This window comes from Pongo pygmaeus, chromosome 6, assembly GCF_028885625.2.
Source record: "Pongo pygmaeus isolate AG05252 chromosome 6, NHGRI_mPonPyg2-v2.0_pri, whole genome shotgun sequence".
Taxonomy (NCBI): Eukaryota; Metazoa; Chordata; class Mammalia; order Primates; family Hominidae; genus Pongo; species Pongo pygmaeus.
In genome coordinates, this window is record NC_072379.2 from 683,913 (window position 1) to 703,907 (window position 19,995).

General features: G+C 51.5%; 1 protein-coding gene across 3 annotated transcripts in view; it reads right to left on the bottom strand.

Moving 5' to 3' along the window:
- Positions 1–19,995, bottom strand: part of PRKAR1B (protein kinase cAMP-dependent type I regulatory subunit beta) — a 185,887-nt gene that overhangs the window by 123,720 nt on the left and 42,172 nt on the right. For all 3 annotated transcript variants that reach the window (XM_054494877.2, XM_054494876.2, XM_054494875.2), the window contains exons 3-4: positions 14,846–15,016; positions 11,530–11,621 (exon numbers count right to left, since the gene is read on the bottom strand). In XM_054494877.2, coding sequence (XP_054350852.1) covers positions 11,530–11,621; positions 14,846–15,016 — 263 coding nt within the window. The remainder of the gene's footprint in view (positions 1–11,529; positions 11,622–14,845; positions 15,017–19,995) is intronic.

Genomic DNA, 19,995 nt, shown 5'->3' on the forward strand with positions numbered 1-19,995 from the left:
GTGGTGATGAAGGTGATGACGGTGATGGTGGTGATGGGGATGGTGACTATGGTGATGACTATGATAGTGATGGTGGTGGTGATGATGATGGTAGGTGATGATGGGAATGGTGATTATGATGGTGGTGGTGATGAAAGTGATGATGGTGATGGTGGTGATGGGGATGGTGATTATGGTGATGATGGGAATGGTGATTACAATGGTGGTGGTGATGATGATGATGGTGATGGTGATGGGGATGGTGGTTATGGTGATGATGACTACGATGGTGATGATGGGAATGGTGATTATGATGGTGGTGGTGATGAAGGTGATGATGGTGATGGTAGGTGATGATGGGAATGGTGATTATGATGGTAGTGGTGATGAAAGTGATGATGGTGATGGTGATGGGGATGGTGGTTATGGTGATGATGACTACAATGGTGATGATGGTGGTGGTGATGATGATGGTAGGTGATGATGGGAATGGTGATTATGATGGTGGTGGTGATGAAGGTGATGATGGTGATGGTAGGTGATGATGGGAATGGTGATTATGATGGTGGTGGTGATGAAGGTGATGATGGTGATGGTGGTGATGGGAATGGTGATTATGATGGTAGTGGTGATGAAAGTGATGATGGTGATGGTGATGGGGATGGTGGTTATGGTGATGATGACTACAATGGTGATGATGGTGGTGGTGATGATGATGGTAGGTGATGATGGGAATGGTGATTATGATGGTGGTGGTGATGAAGGTGATGATGGTGATGGTAGGTGATGATGGGAATGGTGATTATGATGGTGGTGGTGATGAAGGTGATGATGGTGATGGTGGTGATGGGAATGGTGATTATGATGGTAGTGGTGATGAAAGTGATGATGGTGATGGTGATGGGGATGGTGGTTATGGTGATGATGACTACAATGGTGATGATGGTGGTGGTGATGATGATGGTAGGTGATGATGGGAATGGTGATTATGATGGTGGTGGTGATGAAGGTGATGATGGTGATGGTGGTGATGGGAATGGTGATTATGATGGTAGTGGTGATGAAAGTGATGATGGTGATGGTGATGGGGATGGTGATTATGGTGATGATGACTATGATGGTGATGATGGTGGTGGTGGTGATGATGATGATGGTAGGTGATGATGGGAATGGTGATTATGATGGTGGTGGTGATGAAGGTGATGATGGTGATGATGGTGATGATGGTGATGGCGATGGTGATTATGGTGATGATGACTATGATGGTGATGACGGTGGTGGTGATGATGATGGTAGGTGATGATGGGAATGGTGATTATGATGGTGGTGGTGATGAAGGTGATGATGGTGATGGTAGGTGATGATGGGAATGGTGATTATGATGGTGGTGGTGATGAAGGTGATGATGGTGATGGTGGTGATGGGAATGGTGATTATGATGGTAGTGGTGATGAAAGTGATGATGGTGATGGTGATGGGGATGGTGATTACGGTGATGATGACTACGATGGTGATGATGGTGGTGGTGATGATGATGGTAGGTGATGATGGGAATGGTGATTATGATGGTGGTGGTGATGAAGGTGATGATGGTGATGGTAGGTGATGATGGGAATGGTGATTATGATGGTAGTGGTGATGAAGGTGATGATGGTGATGGTGGTGATGGGGATGGTGATTATGGTGATGATGACTATGATGGTGATGATGGTGGTGGTGGTGATGATGATGATGGTAGGTGATGATGGGAATGGTGATTATGATGGTGGTGGTGATGAAGGTGATGATGGTGATGATGGTGATGATGGTGATGGGGATGGTGATTATGGTGATGATGACTATGATGGTGATGACGGTGATGGTGGTGATGGGGATGGTGACTATGGTGATGACTATGATAGTGATGGTGGTGGTGGTGATGATGATGATGACGATGGTGATGATGGTGATGATGATAACGATGGTGATGACAGTGGTGATGGTGTTGGTGGGGATGGTGATGATGATGACGGTGGTGATAACGACGATGATGGCAATGGTGGTGATGAGGATGGTGGTGGTGATGGTGATGATGGTGATGATGATAATGATGGTGATGATGACAGTGATGATGGTGATGGTGGGGATTGTGATGATGGTAAATGGTGATGACTATGATGGTGATGATAATGATGGTGGTGATAACAGTACACACATAGATATTCCTGCTTTATATTCTCACAACAACCTCAAAGTAGGTTTTATTATCCTCATTTGACACCTGAGGAAACTGAGGCTCAGAGAATGTTATTACTTATAAATCACATCCACAACTCTCTCCTTCCAAAAGATGTTTTAAACACACCTTAAATTCTGTGGTATCTGAGTGTGATGGGAACTCCTGGTCCTGTCTCACCCCTGAGCCGTCTCCCTGCAGCTGCAGTTCACTACAGGACACTATGGACCCCGCACACTGGCAATGCCTAAATCACCCATTCTCAATCTTCCTTCACCATGCAGGCAGGGTAGGGGCAGGTGCAGGTGATGTGCCCTCACAGGGGAGGGAGCACAGGCTTAGGTGCCCAAGAACTCGAGCTCGAACCCAAGCTCTGCTCCTGAAGAGTTGTGGGGCCTTGGACAAGGACAGGGAAGGAAATTGAGGCTGTGAGGTTGACACTATGCCTCTCACAGGATCCTGTGCAAAGGCCCAGGGAAACCGTTCGATCAAGGCCAACTAGCAATACCACCATCCTAGAAGGACAGGCAGGTGTTCTGGGGGAGTTGCAGCCTCCCTCACAACCATGTTGCACTATCTTCCTTTAAATCAAAGGTCTTAAACATAATTTCTACCCTTCTCCAAGCTTACGTATCTCTCGCACAACCTTACGTATCTCCCACACTGTTACCGATTGACAAGAGCAAAGTCACACAGCCTGTGACGATGGGGATATCTGTCTTGAACCTGAACTTGGATGGAGGGGTCATTAGGCCAGCAGGTGTGCACACCCTGCAGGTGGATGTATCTGCAAAGGATTCTCTGCCGCACTCTTCCTAAGCGGGGAAGCAGAGAGAAGAGCAGGCAGCCTCAAAGTCAGGGGTGTGCCAGACGCCCTGTAAACTTGGAAGGAATTTGGCTTTACTCACCAAACCACAGCTGAGCAGAGACAAAGCTATGAAGCTCAGCTTCTAGTAAACTGGAAAAAGCAAAGTATCTGGATGCTGCACAGGGGAGACATCACGTGAAAGGTCCAGAGACAATCCCTCCCCTGCCCACTCCCTCTGGAACCGGTTTCCTGAGCCATCAGCCTGTTTCTTTAGAGACAGTGGCCAGAAAAAGGAGCCCACTGGGGCTTCGATATGGAAAGTGAGTTTTCCTATGTGCAAAACAAAAAAGCTGAAACCAACACATACGCCCTGTGCAAAAGCTTCCTTTTCAAGCCAACCTTACAAAGAGGAGTTTTTAAGCCAACCATCTGCTTCCTCTGTTTCTTGTCCGCCTAGCTCTCGGATCCAGAGGGGTCAGAGATGGAGGGCGCATGTGGTTCTGATTCTCCGGCCAAGGGCACAGGACCCAGCACTGGACATAAACAGCTGGGATGGCCCAGAGATATCATTTGACTCAGCTCACACTCAGGGTCCAAGCTGGCCCTAAAATAAGAGCTTTACTAAACCTACCTAGAGCCTGGGAGCTGGGGAGGAGCCCAGAAAGGATTTGAGGAGTTTAGCTGAAACACAGTTGCCACCAAGGGGGCATAGAAAGGAATGGGAGGCTCTGAGTTCAGTCAGGCTGGAAGGGAAGCAGAATCTGTAGTTCCTCAAAAAGCTAAACATGGAACTACCATATGACCTGGCAATTCCATCCATCAGCATCTGCCCAGGAGACTCAAACAGACACCTGCACACCCATGTTCACAGCAGCACTAATCACAATAACCAAAAGGTGGAAACAACCCAAGTGTCCATCAGCCGACAAATGGATACACAAATGGGGTGTGGCCATGGAGTGGAATATTACTCGGCCCTGAAAAAGGAAGAAAGCATTGACACATGTTATGCTGTGGATGCACCTTGAAAACACTGTGCTCAGTGAAAGAGTCCATCACAAAAGGTCATATATCATGTTCATTTAAGTCCTATAATGACTTACATGAAATATTTAGAATAGGCAAGCTCATAGAAAGAGAAAGTAGATTGGGGTTATCAGGGGCCCAGTAGGGGGTGATAGGACTGACTGCTGAATAAGTGTGGGGCTTCTATTTGGAATGATGAAAATTTTAGAAACAGAGTGGTGATGGCAGCACACCATTGTGAATGTAACTAATGCCACTGAATTAAACACTTAAAAATGGCTGAAATGGGCTGGGCACAGTGGCTCACGCCTGTAATCCCAGCACTTTGGGAGGCTGAGGTGGGCGGATCACCTGAGGTCAGGAGTTCGAGACCAGCCTGGCCAACATGGTGAAACCCCATCTCTACTAAAAATACAAAAATTAGCCAGGTGTGGTGGCACACACCTGTAATCTCAGCTACTTAGGAGCCTGAGGCAGGAGAATCACTTGAACCCAGGAGACGGAGGTTGCAGTGAGCCGAGATAGCACCACTGCACTCCAGCCCGGGTGACAGAGTGAGACTCCAACTCAAAAAACAAGAAAAGGTTAAAATGGCAAACTTCATGTGATATATATTTGCCACACTGAAAACAAGAGCAAGAGAGAAGGCTGGTGGGCAGGTCTACGTGCCATTTTTTTTTTTTTTTTTTTTTGAGACGGAGTCTCACTCTGTCGCCCAGGCTGGAGTGCAGTGGCACGATCTCAGCTCACTGCAAACTCCGCCTCCCAGGTTCACGCCATTCTCCTGCCTCAGCCTCCCTAGTAGCTGGGACTACAGGCGCCCACCACCACGCCCAGCTAATTTTGTTTGTATTTTTAGTATAGACGGAGTTTCACCATGTTAGCCAGGATGGTCTCGATCTCCTGACCTCGTGGTCCACCCGCCTCGGCCTCCCAAAGTGCTGGGATTATGGACGTGAGCCACCGCGCTCGGCCCCACGTGCCATTTTTTTAGGGTTTGGATGATGAGATGGAGCTACAAGTTCATGAAACGCCACTTCATATTCCTCCTGAGGCACCCAGAGAATGACTCTGCCCAGCGTCTCTGCAACCACGCCAGGCCAGGGGACCAGTCATGGCCCGTGCTCACCTGTGACAACTCTGGGCTGAGCTGGTGACAAGCCTGTGCCTCCATGAACATGGAAGCCCGTGTTGATAGCTGAGCCCAAGAGCTAGGCGGCCTGGGCCTCCGAGCTCCCCCATGCCACGGCGTCCGGCAGAGGGGCTCAGGACCCAGGATGGCCTCCGAGCTCCCCCACGCCACGGCGCCCAGCCGAGGGGCTCAGGACCAAGGACGGCTCCAAGCTCCCCCATGCCACGGCGTCCGGCAGAGGGGCTCAGGACCGAGGACACGGCATCAGCCCCAGATACCAGAGATGATCGTGACTGCAGCACATCCCAGCCCATCTTCAGCCAGAGCTTTCCCGACCTCGGCGCTCTCAATGACCCCAGGCTCATCAGCCAGAAGATGGGGACACAGAGATTTTGCGTGAGTTGTTCTGTCTGACAACTGGGTCAAGAACTGAAGCGACCGTCCACCTCCTTCTTCCTCAGGTTGAGGACTTGAGGGTTTCTAAAGGGCCCTGAACCACCGCCCCCCACCACCACTTCTCAGTCCCTCCGTTGCCTTCACCGAGCTCTGCAGAATTCAGATTCTGAAGGTGGGCGTGGATGTCATCTGGCCGGAGCCAGGCTTTTGATAAGCTCAAAGCTCACGGGCTGCCTCTGGAGGGAACAGCTCAGGGGGCTCCCCACGCCCGAACATTGGCTTCTCAGGGTGGCTACTTCAAGAGGAACGAGCCACGCAGAGAGACGGGTGAGTTCCAAGAAGCACCAGAACCCCTGGGAACTCCAAGCACATATCTGGGTGTTTGGGTGGGTTTTTGGGGGATTTTTTGTTTCTGCTTTTGTTTTGAGACAGGATCTCGCTCTGTTGCCCATGCTGGAGTGTAGTGACACGATCTCGGCTCACTGTAGCCTTGAACTCCTGAGGGTGAGCACTCCTCCCACCTCAGCCTCCTGTGTAGCTGGGATTACAGGCGTGCACCACCAGGCCCGACTAATTTTTTTAAGAGATGGGGTCTCACTATGTTGCCCAGGCTAAGACACATATTTGAATCCCAGGAGGATATTGAGATCTCCATTTTCCTGGCTACCCTCCAAGTGATGCCTTTTTCCCTGTGGCCCCAGCACCCCCACAGGCAGCAGGTTCCTGCTGAAATGAACAAAGCTGCCCCTCCCATGTGTTCACCAGCTCTCCCCTGCCCCAGCCATGCCTGGAACAGGCCCCAGGCCCTTTGCTGCAGCTGTGCCATGCCTGGAACGGCCGTGCTGGCTCTCACCTTTCTGCCCATCCTGAATGAAGCCATCCCATTCTATGATGTGCAGGCCTCTCTCAATGTCCTTCACCACACACCATCTCTAAAAATGTATGTGCTTCATGACTGTGTGCTGCCTGCTCCCCGGAAAAGCCAGCCCCATGAGGACAGAACCCGTCCCCCACCCCCACTGTGTTCCCAGAACCCTGCACAGAGCCTGGCACACAATGAATGCTCCGGAAGTATTTGTCGTCTTAAATTCTGTGGAATTCTGTGGAACCGAATTTGTTCTTTTTTTTAAGACGGAGTCTCGCTGTCGCCCAGGCTGGAGTGCAGTGGCATGATCTCGGCTCACTGCAAGCTCCGCCACCCAGGTTCAAGCAATTCTCCTGCCTCAGCTTCCTGAGTAGCTGGGATTACAGGCATGCGCTACTGTGCTCGGCCTCATTTTTGTATTTTTAGTAGAGATGGGGATTCACCATGTTGGCCAGGCTGGTCTTGAACTCCTGGCCTCAAGTGATCTGCCGACCTCAGCCTCCCAAAGTGTTGGGATTACAGGCATGAGCCACCACACCCGGCCTTGTTGAACCAATTTTGAATTCAGGTGCAAAGCTGTGCTCCACCCACCGCACTGTTCCCACATGCGGGAATATTTGAGCCAGAAAAAGAAAACGTTGGACGGTCATCATTACCGTTGCTAGAAATAAAAATAATAGCCAGGCGCGATGGCTCATGTCTATAATCCTAGCACTTTGGGAGGCCGAGGCGGGAGGATCACTTGAGGTCAGGAGTTCGAGACCAGCCTGGCCAACATGGGGAAACCTCATCTCTACTAAAAATACAAAAATTAGCTGGGCATGGTGGCACACGCCTGTAATCCCAGCTACTTGGAAGGCTGAGGCAGGGGAATCACTTGAACCCGGGAGGCGGATGTTGCAGTGAGCCAAGATTGCACTACTGCACTCCAGCCTGGGCAACAAGAGTGAAACTCCATCTCAAAAAAATAAAAAATATATATTTTTTAATTAGCCAGGCATGGTGGTGCACACCTGCAGTCTCAGCTATTCAGGAAGTTGAGGTAGGAGAATCACTTGAGCACAGAAGGTTGAGGCTGCAGTGAGCTATGATGGTGCCACTGCACTCCAGCCTGGGTGAGAGAGTAAGGCCTTGTCTTCAAAAAAAAAAAACACACACACACACACACAGAATGGACAGCTGGTCTGTGTGGCCAGCAGCTGTGGACCAGGGACCTCCCGCCTCAGGGCTGAGCCTGTCTGCAAAGAGGGAGCTACAGAGGCTCCAGTGAGGCGCGGCTGGGACCAGAAAGGGCTTTCTCTTCCTCAGGGTGCCTTCGTGATCTTCCAAACTGAATTTTTAACCTGGTGAACGTAATATCCATTCAAAAACGACATTTCAATTGCATTGTAAATTGATGTTTAAATTCAAGTTAAAATAAACTCAAGTTAAAATAGTCTTCAGCTCGGCCAGGCGCGGTGGCTCACGCCTGTAATCCCAGCACTTTGGGAGGACAAGGAGGGCGGATCACGAGGTCAGGAGATCGAGACCATCCTGGCTAACACGGTGAAACCCCGTCTCTACTAAAAATACAAAAAATTAGCCGGGCGTAGTGGTGGGCACCTGTAGTCCCAGCTACCTGGGAGGCTGAGGCAGGAGAATGACGTGAACCCGGGAGGCGGAGCCTGCAGTGAGCCGAGATCGCACCACTGCACTCCAGCCTGGACGACAGAGCGAGACTCCATATCAAAAAAAAAAAAAAAAATAGTCTTCAGCTCTTCAGTATCTGGCTCCTCCTGGTGACCAGGTTCACCACTGCCAGGCAGACACCTCTGTGCACGTATCCCAGGGCCGCTGTGAGCAAGTACAGCAGGTCCTGAAACAACAGAAATGTATTGTCTCTGCAGTTCTGGGGCCAGAAGTCCAGATCCAGGATCAGCAGGTGGAAATCAAGGTGCTACAGGACCACGCCCTCCAGAGGCCCCTGGCAGGCCCCTCCTCGCCTCTTCAGGTGGCTGTGGCCCTCCTCGGCCTGTACCACATCTCACCAACTCCTGCCCTGTGGTCGCATGGCCTCTTCCCCTTCTGTGTGTGGAATCTCCTCCTGCCTCCCCTTAGAAGGCACATGTGATGGCATCAGGGCCCTCCTGGGAAACCCAGGGCCACCACCCACCTCGAATCTCACTTCATCACATCTGCAAAGTCCCTCTCTGCCACTCAAGATGACACATCCAGGTCCCAGAGACTAGGTCGTGGGTATCCTGGGGGGCCTGGACACCTCCCAGGATGGAGTAGCCATGCCCAGCTACTCCAGCCACACCCAGCTACTCCAACCATGTCCAGGCTAATCCTAAATTCCAGCCACACCTAGCTACTCTAGTCACATCTAGCTAGTCATGCCCAGCGACTCCATCCATGCTTAGATACTCCAGCCATGCCCAGCTATTCCAGCCACACCCAGCTACTCTAGCCACATCTAACTACTCCAGTCATGCCCAGCTACTCCATGTATACCTAGCTACTCTAGCCACACCCAGATATTCCAGCCATGTCCAGCTACTCCAACCAAACCCAGCTATTCCAGCCACACTCAGCTATTCGAGCCATGCCCAGCTACTCCAGCCAAACCCAGCAATTCCAGCAACAACCAGCTACTCTGGCCACATCTAGCTACTCCATCCATGCCTAGCTACTCTAGCCACACCCAGCTACTCCAGCAACACCCAGCTATTCCAGCCACACCCAGCTACTCTAGCCACATCTAGCCACTCGTCATGCCCAGCTAACTCTATCCATGCCTAGCTACTCCAGCCACACCCAGATACTCCAGCCACACACAGCTATCCCAGCCATGCTCAGCTACTCTAACCACTGCTCAAACACAGAAGCAACAGGTGTTCCTGCTTAGGGTAACTTGGCACCCTGGACCCAAAGTATCCAGCCTGAACCAGCCACATGCTCTGGACAAGATAGGGTATTTCAGCATGATGTGCGTGGCTGGGAGCCAAGGCCCTTGAAGGCCACTCCTCTGCACAGCCCCTGCCACCCTTTCTGAGTGAGATCCCAGCAAGATGTATCAAAAGCCTGTTAAAAACACGCACACCAACATCCATCAGAATCTTAACAGGCCAATCTCTGACCCAGCAACCCGAATACCAGGAGTCTCCTGCCTAACCACAGCGTTACTACTCATAGAAACATTGTAGCACGGAGAAATTAGAAGCCTCCCACGTGACCTTGGCAAAGGCAGCAGTTAATAAACTCTGATTCATTCTTACAATGGAACACTGTGCAGATACAACAATTAGATTTGTACTTATATGGAAGGACTTCTTAGACCCATCACCCCATCACCAGCAAGGAGCAGAGCAGAGAACAACGTGTCTAGTGTGTTCCCAGGGTCCCCACCTGTGCTCATGGGCACACACCTGCAAACACACAGGGCGGCTGGAGCCCCCACCGGACCACCACATGGTTGCCCTCCGGGAAGGGGAGAAAAAGACATTTTCTCTTTATATTTTATACATATGCAGGTCATTTAGATTTTATATAGGACTAGTATCAAAATGTGCTCAGTTAATCTAATAAAGAATTATAATTTGTCAAAAAATTGTTTTAAAAGAGAGAATTTTCAATATGTTACACATCCTTTGATCACATCAAGGAATTTATCTCAAAGAAAGAAACGAACAAGTACTCCAAGATGAAAACACAATGATGACCACCAAATGTTCATAAAATTAAAAATGCAGGCCGGGCACAGTGGCTCACACCTATAATCCCAGCACCTTTGGGAGGCCGAGGCAGGTGGATCATGAGGTCAGGAGTTTGAGACCAGCCTGGCCAACATGGCAAAACCCCATCTCTACTAAAAATGCAAAAATTAGCCGGCTGTGGTGGCGGGCGCCTGTTGTCCCAGATACTCAGGAGGCTGAGGCAGGAGAATCGTTTGAACCCGGGAGGCAGAGGTTGAAGTGAGCCAAGATCATACCACTGCAGTCCAGCCTGGGCAACAGAGCAAGACTCTGTCTAAAATAATAATAATAATAGAGATTTAAAAAATGCAAACAGCCGCAGTAGGAAAACAGCTAATTCACATAGAACAGACCACTGCAGCACTCTTACTGGCATGGAAAGGTGTTGAGGAGGCCCTGAGTATGAGAAAACAGTGTAGAATGAGATGCTATTACAGACGGGATCTGTGCACAAGGTCAATCCTTAATGCCTGCCCCCCAAATATCCCCAAGGATTATCTCTAGGCATCAGATGGAGACATTTCTGCTTTTAGTCTTTTCAAAATTTTCCAATTTTTCCAATTATGTCTATGATCAACATCCCCACACGTGGCATCCAAGCCCCTTCACGCTCGGCCCTCTCCCTGAATAACCCTGACCTCCTCTGTCCCCTCACTGCAACTCTGCAGACCTCATCTGCTGTCACCTCCTGCCTTGGGCCTCCGAGCTCCCAGCACGGGCAGGAGCCGCGGGAAAGGTACATCCTGGCCCCATCTCTCCCACGAGGCGGTGAGCTTAGCAACGGCAAGGCACGTCCATGCATGCGGAAGAGGCCGGAACACGAAGCCCACAGTAATCACACCACCTGTGCCTTCCTAGGTATAGCGCGCGGGGGAACCGCAGATCCAGACCCGGTATTTGAGGAAGGCAGTTGGGCCTTCCCAGAGCAGGGACTCAGCTCGGCAGCAGGGCAGGTGCACGCAGCATAGTATTTCGGGAAGCCACCCCTGCCTGGTGAGCCCACGTTTCCAGGGAGCCGTGACACGCCTCTCCTGGCGCCGAGCGTTCCGTGTTCACTGCCCGTGAGTCAGAGAAATGGCAAAGCCTCCCTGGAGGCCGGGGAGGGTGGTGGTGATTCTCGGGCGAGCAACGGGGCCTGCCCACGTCCCGGAGGGCGAGGAGGGCGGCAGTGATTCCTGGGTGAGCAACAGGGCCTGCCCATCTCCCGGAGGGCGAGGAGGGTGGCGGTGATTCCCGGGCGAGCAACGGGGCCTGCCCACCTCCTGGAGGCCGGGGAGGGTGGTGGTGATGCCCAGGCAAGCGGCGGGACCTGCCTACCTCCCAGAGGCCGAGGAGGGCAGTGGTGATGCCGGGGCGGGGGACGAGTCTGCCTACCTCCTCTCATTGTCATCCAGGTGAGCAAAGAGCACGTTCTTGGAGATGGCCTTGGCCAGTGCAGTCATGGTCTTATAGTCCTTGGGAATCACCTGAAGCGGAACCAAAACATCACCACGTGAGCCACCCTGGCCTGATGCTGTGATGCGACCTGAAATCTCCCTATTCCACCCTCAGCCTGCTGTTATCAGGCAATGGCACAAATATGCAATTTGAAGTTTAATGTGTATTTCACCACTTTTTTTTTTCTAAACAGAGTCTTGATCACAGCTCACTGCAGCCTCAACCTCCTGGGCTCAGGTGCTCCTCCTGCTTCAGCCTCCCAAGTAGCTGGGACCACAGGTATGCACCACCACACTTGGCTAAATTTTTTATTTTTAGTGAAGATGAGGTCTCACTATGTTGCCCAGGCTGGTCTCAAACATCTGAACTCAAGCAATCCTCCCACCTCAGCCTCCCAAAGTGCTGGGATTACAGGTGTGAGCCACCGCACCCGGCCTCTTATTACTTTTGAAATGCAGTCGCGTGTCACATACTGATGGAGAAGCGTTCTGAGAAATTCATCATTAGGCAATTTCATCATCATGCGAACATCACAGAGCAACAGACACAAGCCTAGCTGGTATAGCCTAACTATGCACTGAGGTTATAACATGATACAGCCTATTGCTCTAGGCTACAAATCTGTACAGCATGTGGCCATCCTCAACATTGCAGGCAGCTGTAACACAATGCTAGGTGTATCTAAACATATCTACACAGGCTGGGCACGGTGGCTCATGCCTGTAATCTGAGCACTTTGGGAGGCCAAGGCAGGCGGATCGCCTGAGGTCAAGAGTTCGAGACCAGCCCACCCAACATGGTGAAACCCCGTCTCTACTAAAAATGCAAAAATTAGCTGGGTATGGCGGTGGGCACCTGCAATCCCAGCCACTCAGGAGGCTGAGGGCAGGAGAATCACCTGATCCCGGGAGGTGGAGGTTGCCATGAGGCAAGATCGTGCCACTGCACTTCAGCCTGAGTGACAGAGCGAGAATTCGTCTCAAAAAAATAAATAAACAAATAAACAAATGTATCTACACAGAGAAAAGGTACAGTAAAAAATACGGTATCATAACCTTACGGGACCATGTATATGCAATCTGTCAACAACCAAAACACGGTCATGTAGTGTGTGCCTGTATGCAGTACACTGTTACTGGCTGCAGTCACCCCACCGTGCAAAGATCTCAAAACCCATTCCTCCTGTCTGTCTGTCTGAAACTCTGCACCCTTTGATCAATAATTCCCCACTCCCTCTCCGGATGAATGAGAAGCACTACAAACATCTCAGATGCCAGGATATCCCCCCCTTAAAATAAAACCATGCAGGGAGGTCATTTAGGCCACAACGAGAGCTCCTGTGGTGCTTGGGCTACCCGGGAAGTCCCTGTCTGTCCAGGTGCAACTGCGGACCACGCAGGCTTAGGCGTGCTGTGTTTAACGCAGACAGCCCCTGTGCAGACGTCTTTGAGAGACAGCAATGAAATCTCCTAAAAAGCCACTCCAGTTCTAACAGACTTTTAAAAATGTAAGTGTTGGCCGGGCGTGGTGGCTCACACCTGTAATCCCAGCACTTTGGGAGGCCGAGGCGGGTGGATCACCTGAGGTCAGAAGTTCGAGACCCACCTGGCCAACATGATGAAACCCCATCTTTACTAAAAATACAAAAAAATCAGCCAGGCATGATGACAGGCACCTGTAATCCCAGCCAGTCAGGAGGCTGAGACAGGAGAATCACATGAACCTGGGAGGGAGAGGTTGTGGTCTGAGATCATGCCATTGCACTCCAGCCTGGACAACAGGAGTGAAACTCTGTCTCAAAAATATATATATAAATGTTTTGTTTTCAAATAGTTTCTATTTACAGAGAAGTTGCAAAGATCATTCTCGTGCACCTTGCAGGTTCCCTGATGTTACCACCTGACATCCTATGATGCATTTATCACAACTGGGGAGGCCATGTCGATACAAGACAGTCACTGAGCTCCACACCTAATCTGTTCTTCCTTTGTTTTGCCTGAATGGCCTTTTTCTGTCCCAGGACCCCGTCCCGTCTCCCCAGTGGCCTCCAGTCTGCGACAGTTCTTCACACTCTCCTCGTGTGCCGTGAGCAGGGCTGGTCAGGCATTCTGCGGAGCGTCCCGCAATTTAGGTTTATTTGAGGTTCTTCTCGTGGTTAGACTGAGGTTCTGGGTCTTGGGGAGGAAGACCCCAGAGGTGGAGTGCCCTAATAAATTTTTATCAATGCCTGTGCTAGCTTTAATTAGCTGATTATAAAAGTATTAAGTACTGGGGAAAGGAATGGGGTGTGCGTGTTCAGGGAACAGAGTCTCAGTTCTGCAAGGTAGGAAGGTTCTGGAGATGGTGGTGGTGACGATTCCACAACAATGAGAATGTGCTTAACGCCACTCAACCGTGCACTCAGAAATGGCTAAGAGGGTACTGGGGATTGACTTGTGTCTCCCCAGAAATTCACATGTGGAAGCCCTAACCAGCCATGCTATGGTATTTGGAGAGAGGGCTTTGGGAGGTGGCTGGGGTTGGATGGGGTCATGAGAGGAGAGCCCTGAATAATGGGATTCGTGCCTGTATAAGAACAGACCAGAGACGCTGGGCGCGGTGGCTCACGCCTGTAACCCCAGCACTTTGGGAGGCCGAGACGGGCAGATCACAAGGTCAGGAGATTGAGACCATCCTGGCTAACACAGTGAAACCCCGTCTCTACTAAAAAATACAAAAAATTAGCCGGGTGTGGTGGCAGGTGCCTGTAGTCCCAGCTACTCGGGAGGCTGAGGCAGGAGAATGGCGTGAACCTGGGAGGCGGAGCTTGCAGTGAGCCGAGATCGCACCACTGCACTCCAGCCTGGGGGACAGAGCGAGACTCCATCTCAAAAAAAAAAAAAAAAAGAGACCAGAGAGGCTGCAGGAGCATGGGAGGCACACAGCCCAGGACAGTGCCTCTGCTGACTCCAAGGACCTGGATGCCAGCGAGTCCCTTCCCTTCCCTGAGCCTGTGAGGATCCTAAAGCCGCCATGGGGCTACAGAGACCCCACACAGAGCTGCTCCCATAAATTTGAGCTCAGCTCATCTGGCAAAGACAGTAACAAACCAATCCCGCCCAGAACTGCCTCTGCCATCACCCACGTAGTCCTCCCTCTGACCAGGATGACACTGAGACCCCCGGGAGGATGAGGGTGCCCCGTGGGGTTCCAGGGAGCTCACAGGTGACAGCCATGTGCCAAGGCCTGGGGACAGGAACCCCGTGAGCCTCACCTTCCTGACGTAGGACACGGCGTCCTCCTCGGTGTACACCTCGGCGCTCACGCCTCCTCGCCGGCGGCGGGCCTTCACCACGGGGTTCGGGGGGGTGGGCGACACCTCCTCATCATGGGAGTCCGACTGTGAGTTCGACTTCTGCCGTGCCAAAATCTGCCTGTTTTCTTCCTGTGTGGGAGAGGAAAACACAGAAAGGAAGTAAGAACCTGGCTGTCACGGCCAGGCACAGGGCTCATGCCTGTGATCCCAGCACTGTGGGAGAGGAACTCAAGAGTTGGACATACGGTTAGGCTTTGTGTCCCCACCCAAATCTCACTTTTGTCCCCACCCAAATCGCACTTTGTGTCCCCACCCAAATCTCACTTTGTGTCCCCACCCAAATCTCACTTTGTGTCCCCACCCAAATCTCATTTTGTGTCCCCCCCCCAATCTCATCTTGAATTGTAATCCCCATCATCCCCATCATCCCCACTTGTCCAGGGAGAGACCAGGTGGAGGCGACTGAATCATGGGGGCGGTTTCCCCCTTGCTGTTCTCGTGATAGTAAGGGAGTTTTCACAAGATCTGATGGGTTTCCAAGGGACTCCTCCCCCTTCACTCAGCACTTCTCCTTCCTGCCGCCTTGTGAAGAAGGGGCTCTGCTTCCCCCCTGCTGCCTTCTGCCATGATCATAAGTTTCCTGAGGCCCCCCCAGCCATGGGGAACTGTGAGTCAATTCAACCTCTCTATAAACTACTCAGTCTTGGGTGGTTCTTTATAGCAGTATGAAAATGAACTAATACACCCTGTCTCTACAAAAAAAAAAAAAAAAAAGAATTAGCTGTAAGTGGTTTCACCTAAAGTTGCAGTTCCTAAGAACCTGTCAACATTTCTGTGTATGTACCAGTTTTGTGAGACATTAAAAAATAAAGTGGGTGAGGCTCTCCAGGTAATTTTTATAACTGCCTGTACATCCACGATTATCTCAAAATTAAAACTTTAATTTGCTTTTTAAAGTGAGTGAGAGGCTGAACTGGCGTGGGGTTTACGGAGGCTGAGATGACAAGCATCTGGAGGTCTGCTGGGAGGAGGGGACTGGAAGTTGAGCCCCGAGTCACCGTGGAATGACCATGGTTGTGTCCTCCATGTGGGCTGCGGTTGCTCCGAAGCCCACCCTGCCTTGAGCTGTGGATGGCAGGATGCACCACCACTGCAGACCTTGCTCCTGCCCACAGACAAGTGCTTCGACCACTGTCCCCAGCTCTTCAGCCACTCTAAACCTCATGCATCCTGCATGGTCTTAGCCAGCCTGTGCATTTCAATCCCACCAGGGCCGATGTGCCTTTTCTCCTGCACCTGGAGGACCTGTGTTTGCATAACCTGCAGCCTAAACACTGACCTCTACCACCCTCAAAGGTGGGCCTAGGACCAGAGACGGGGGGCTCTGTGGTCTGAGGCCCTCCACCACCCTCAAAGGCGGGCTTAGGACCAGGGACGGGGGGCTTTGTGGTCTGAGGACACACCGGGCCCTGAGCTGAGCCCCTTTCTCACTGCAATTCTGCCTCTTTGGGAAAAGGGTGAAGTAAGGGGAGGGAGGGAGGAAGGAGGAAAGGAGGAGAGAGCAGGGAGGAGGGAGAGGAGAAGTCAGGAATCAGCACGCCAGGCAGCCTGGAGAGCCCAGGAGCTCAGACCCCATCCTAAGGCCACACCGGGTAGCCCAGCTCATGGGGACCACAGCTGAGCACACTCCTTTCCTAGAGTGCTGTGTGACCCTGAGTAAGTTACTTGACCTCACTGGGACTCATCTGTGAGGGAAAATGAAGACACATGTCCCTGGCATCGTAGTAAGAAGAGACTTCAGGCCAAGTGTGGTGGCTTCTGGCCAGGTGTGATGGCTCACGCCTATAATCCCAGCACTTAGGGAGGATCGTTTAGCCCCAGGATTTCAAGACCAGCCTGGGCAACAAAGTGAGACCATATCTCCAAAAAAGTTTCTTGGTCAGGCACGGTGGCTCATGCCTGTAACCCCAGCACTTTGGGAGGCCGAGGTGGGTAGATCACGAGGTCAGGAGATCCAGACCATCTTGGCTAACACAGTGAAACCCTGTCTCTACTAAAAATATAAAAAATTAGCTGGGCGTGGTGGCAGGCACCTGTAGTCCCAGCTACTCAGGAGGCTGAGGCAGAAGAATGGCGTGAACCCGGGAGTCAGAGCTTGCAGTCAGCCAAGATTGCACCACTGCACTCCAGCCTGTGCGACAGAGCAAGACTCCACCTCAAAAAAAAAATTTAAGGAAAAGAGATTTCAACCTGTCCTAACAGATACGAATGGCTCTGTGTGCAGAAGCAATTCCGGCTCACATGTCCTGAGTGTTCACCTTGGTCACTCATGCCCTACTCAGCCTTGAGGTGGGTGCAGCCCCCAACCTCTCACACAGATCAGGCACACAAGACCCTTGCTCTCCCTCCCGGCCTCACCCTGATCCAGCCCCTGGCCTTCCTGCCGGTCCTCTGAGGGCTTTGGTCCCCGGCAGCTCAGGAGCTTCCCAAAAAAACATGGTGGCCCCATCAGGCAAGGCCTTGCTTCATGGACCAGGAGGTGGAGGAGGAATTCAGGGGCAACCAGGCCAAGTTCCCTACCAATGCCTCCTGACACCCCAAGACCCAGACATGCCCACCTGTGACAAGGCTGAGACCGCGGCTCTGAGGTGCCCATCCTCCAGGGGCACAGGAGCTCTGGGGTCCTGGGGTCTGACAGATGCAGACACCATGTGAATGCCAAGACCAGGGTGCCACCAGCCCTATGTCTGGGTATCCCCTTCCTTGACTTTCAAAAACCATCCCTTAAGCAAATGGTTTGCTTATTGGTTCCAAATATTGAACCCAAGGATTTCTGAGAATTGGCCATTTAAAGTCAGCCAGGTGCACCAGTCCAGGTGGGTGAGGTGATCACCAGGTCACACCAAGGTAGAGGATGCAGGAGAGGGGTCTGAGACCCCAGCCTGCCCTGGCTTTCTGCGGACTCTGTAGCCATTCCTCCTGCTCCAGGAACCTCCGGCAAACAAATGACTGTCTCCCCAGCCTGTTAAAACTGGGACATGGGTGGGAGCTCCTGCCGAATGCCAGCCGCCATCCAACCCGTGGGTGGTGGACATGAGTGAAGGGTCCCCACAGACCAGAGTGGGCCGGCCGGCACCCACATGGAGCAGCGGGATGCAGTCACAGAGACGCCCTGACCAACACTGGCCTCAAGCCCCACTCCTGGCCCACCTGCCACGTGCCAGGCACGGCACCCATTCCCCATGGAAAGGCGGCCTGGAGAGCTGCTTGTTGCTCCCTCAGAAACAATCCCACCCACTCCTCACCCAGCCCGATGTGGCCATCTGTCAATCACAGCCAAGGGCAGTTTCCCCAGGGGCCCCCACTTGTTCCGCAGCTGATGCCCACCTCCATGTGCACCAACGCCCACCTCCACGTGCACTGATGCCCACCTCCGTGTGCCAATGCCCACTTCTGCATATGCCAACACCCACCTCCACGTGCACCAATGCCCACCTCCACGTGTGTGCTGATGCCCACCTCTGTGTACACCAACGCCCACCTCCGTGTGCTCCAACGCCCACCTCTACATGCACCAATGCCCACCTCCACGTGCACCAATGCCCACCTCCACGTGCACCAATGCCCACCTCCACGTGTGTGCTGATGCCCACCTCTGTGTACACCGATGCCCACCTCCGTGTGCTCCAATGCCCACCTCCACGTGCACCAATGCCCACCTCCACGTGCACCAATACCCACCTCCACATGTATGCTGATGCCCACCTCTGTGTACACCGATGCCCACCTCCGTGTGCTCCAATGCCCACCTCCGCCTGCGCTGGCCAGTTCTCCCTGTCTCCTCACACACCTATCAGACGCTAAGTGCCCAGCCGGGAAGACGCTGAGTACGTGGCGATTGCCGGATGCAGCTTTATGCGATCATTTAAATATATTGTGATGGAGCTTCCCCAAAAAAAATGGCAGTTGGAAAGTGCACGCTTCCTCTTTTCCCTCTAGCGACCTCTCGAACGACAGCAAGATTAAAATATATGCATATATACATCTACCACAATGACCAGAATGGCAGGAACGCTATCTGAGATTTCTGGAAAACAGACAATGACCTGAAGCACGGAAATTGACATTCGGACCAAGTACGCGGCAGCCCGGGGTATGTGAAGCAGGTTCTCCCGGATCCATGGAGGGAACGGTTCGTGCTGCAGAACCCCACAGGGCAGAGGACAGAGGTGGTGAAAGTCATCAAGATCCAGACCCGGGACCACAGGAGCTCAGGAGCCTGGGAGCCGGGCAGCCCCCCAAGGCCAGGAGCCCAGGTGCCCTGTGGCTGCTCCTTCTCTTCCCTTTTACAATGGAAATTCCCAAACTACACAAGAGTAGGCAGAGTAATACAATGAATCACCAAACGCCCATCACCCACCCTCAACCATTATCAAAATGGAGCCAGTCCTATTTCATTTCACCTCCACCCACTTCACACAGACACAGACACACACACACACACACACAACACACAGGATGGAAGCAAATCTCAGATACAGCATTTCATTTTAAATACTTCAATATCTAGCTCTAAAATACACTTGTTAAAACATAACCACAATCCCCATTATCATCTGCCATGAGTTGGATGTGGTTTGTCCCTCCTGAAATTTGATCCTCAATGTGGTGATGTTGGGAGGTCCATGAATGTAACTTTTTATATTAATTAATATAATTCATGTTACCTATATAACATACACATAACAGTAGGAAGATACACCATGAAAATATCTTAAAAAGAGACAAAAAGACAAAGAAAAAACATGTGTTTGTATATACATATATATAACATGTCATATATATATATATACACGTAACATGTTTTTTATATATATATATACCAAAAACATTCCAGGAGCTCAATATCTGATTAACAGCAGTTCCAGAAGATAAAATAAAATAGAAACTTGCCAGAAATAAAAGAAAAATTTCCCTAAACTGAAGAACATGAGTGTCTTGTTTGACAGAGCCCACAAGATTTTCAGTCCTAGTAAAAGGATCTCTTACACTGTACTTCCAGGGATGAGAATTTTCCAAAAGCTCCCATAGAGAAAAGTCAGGTCACC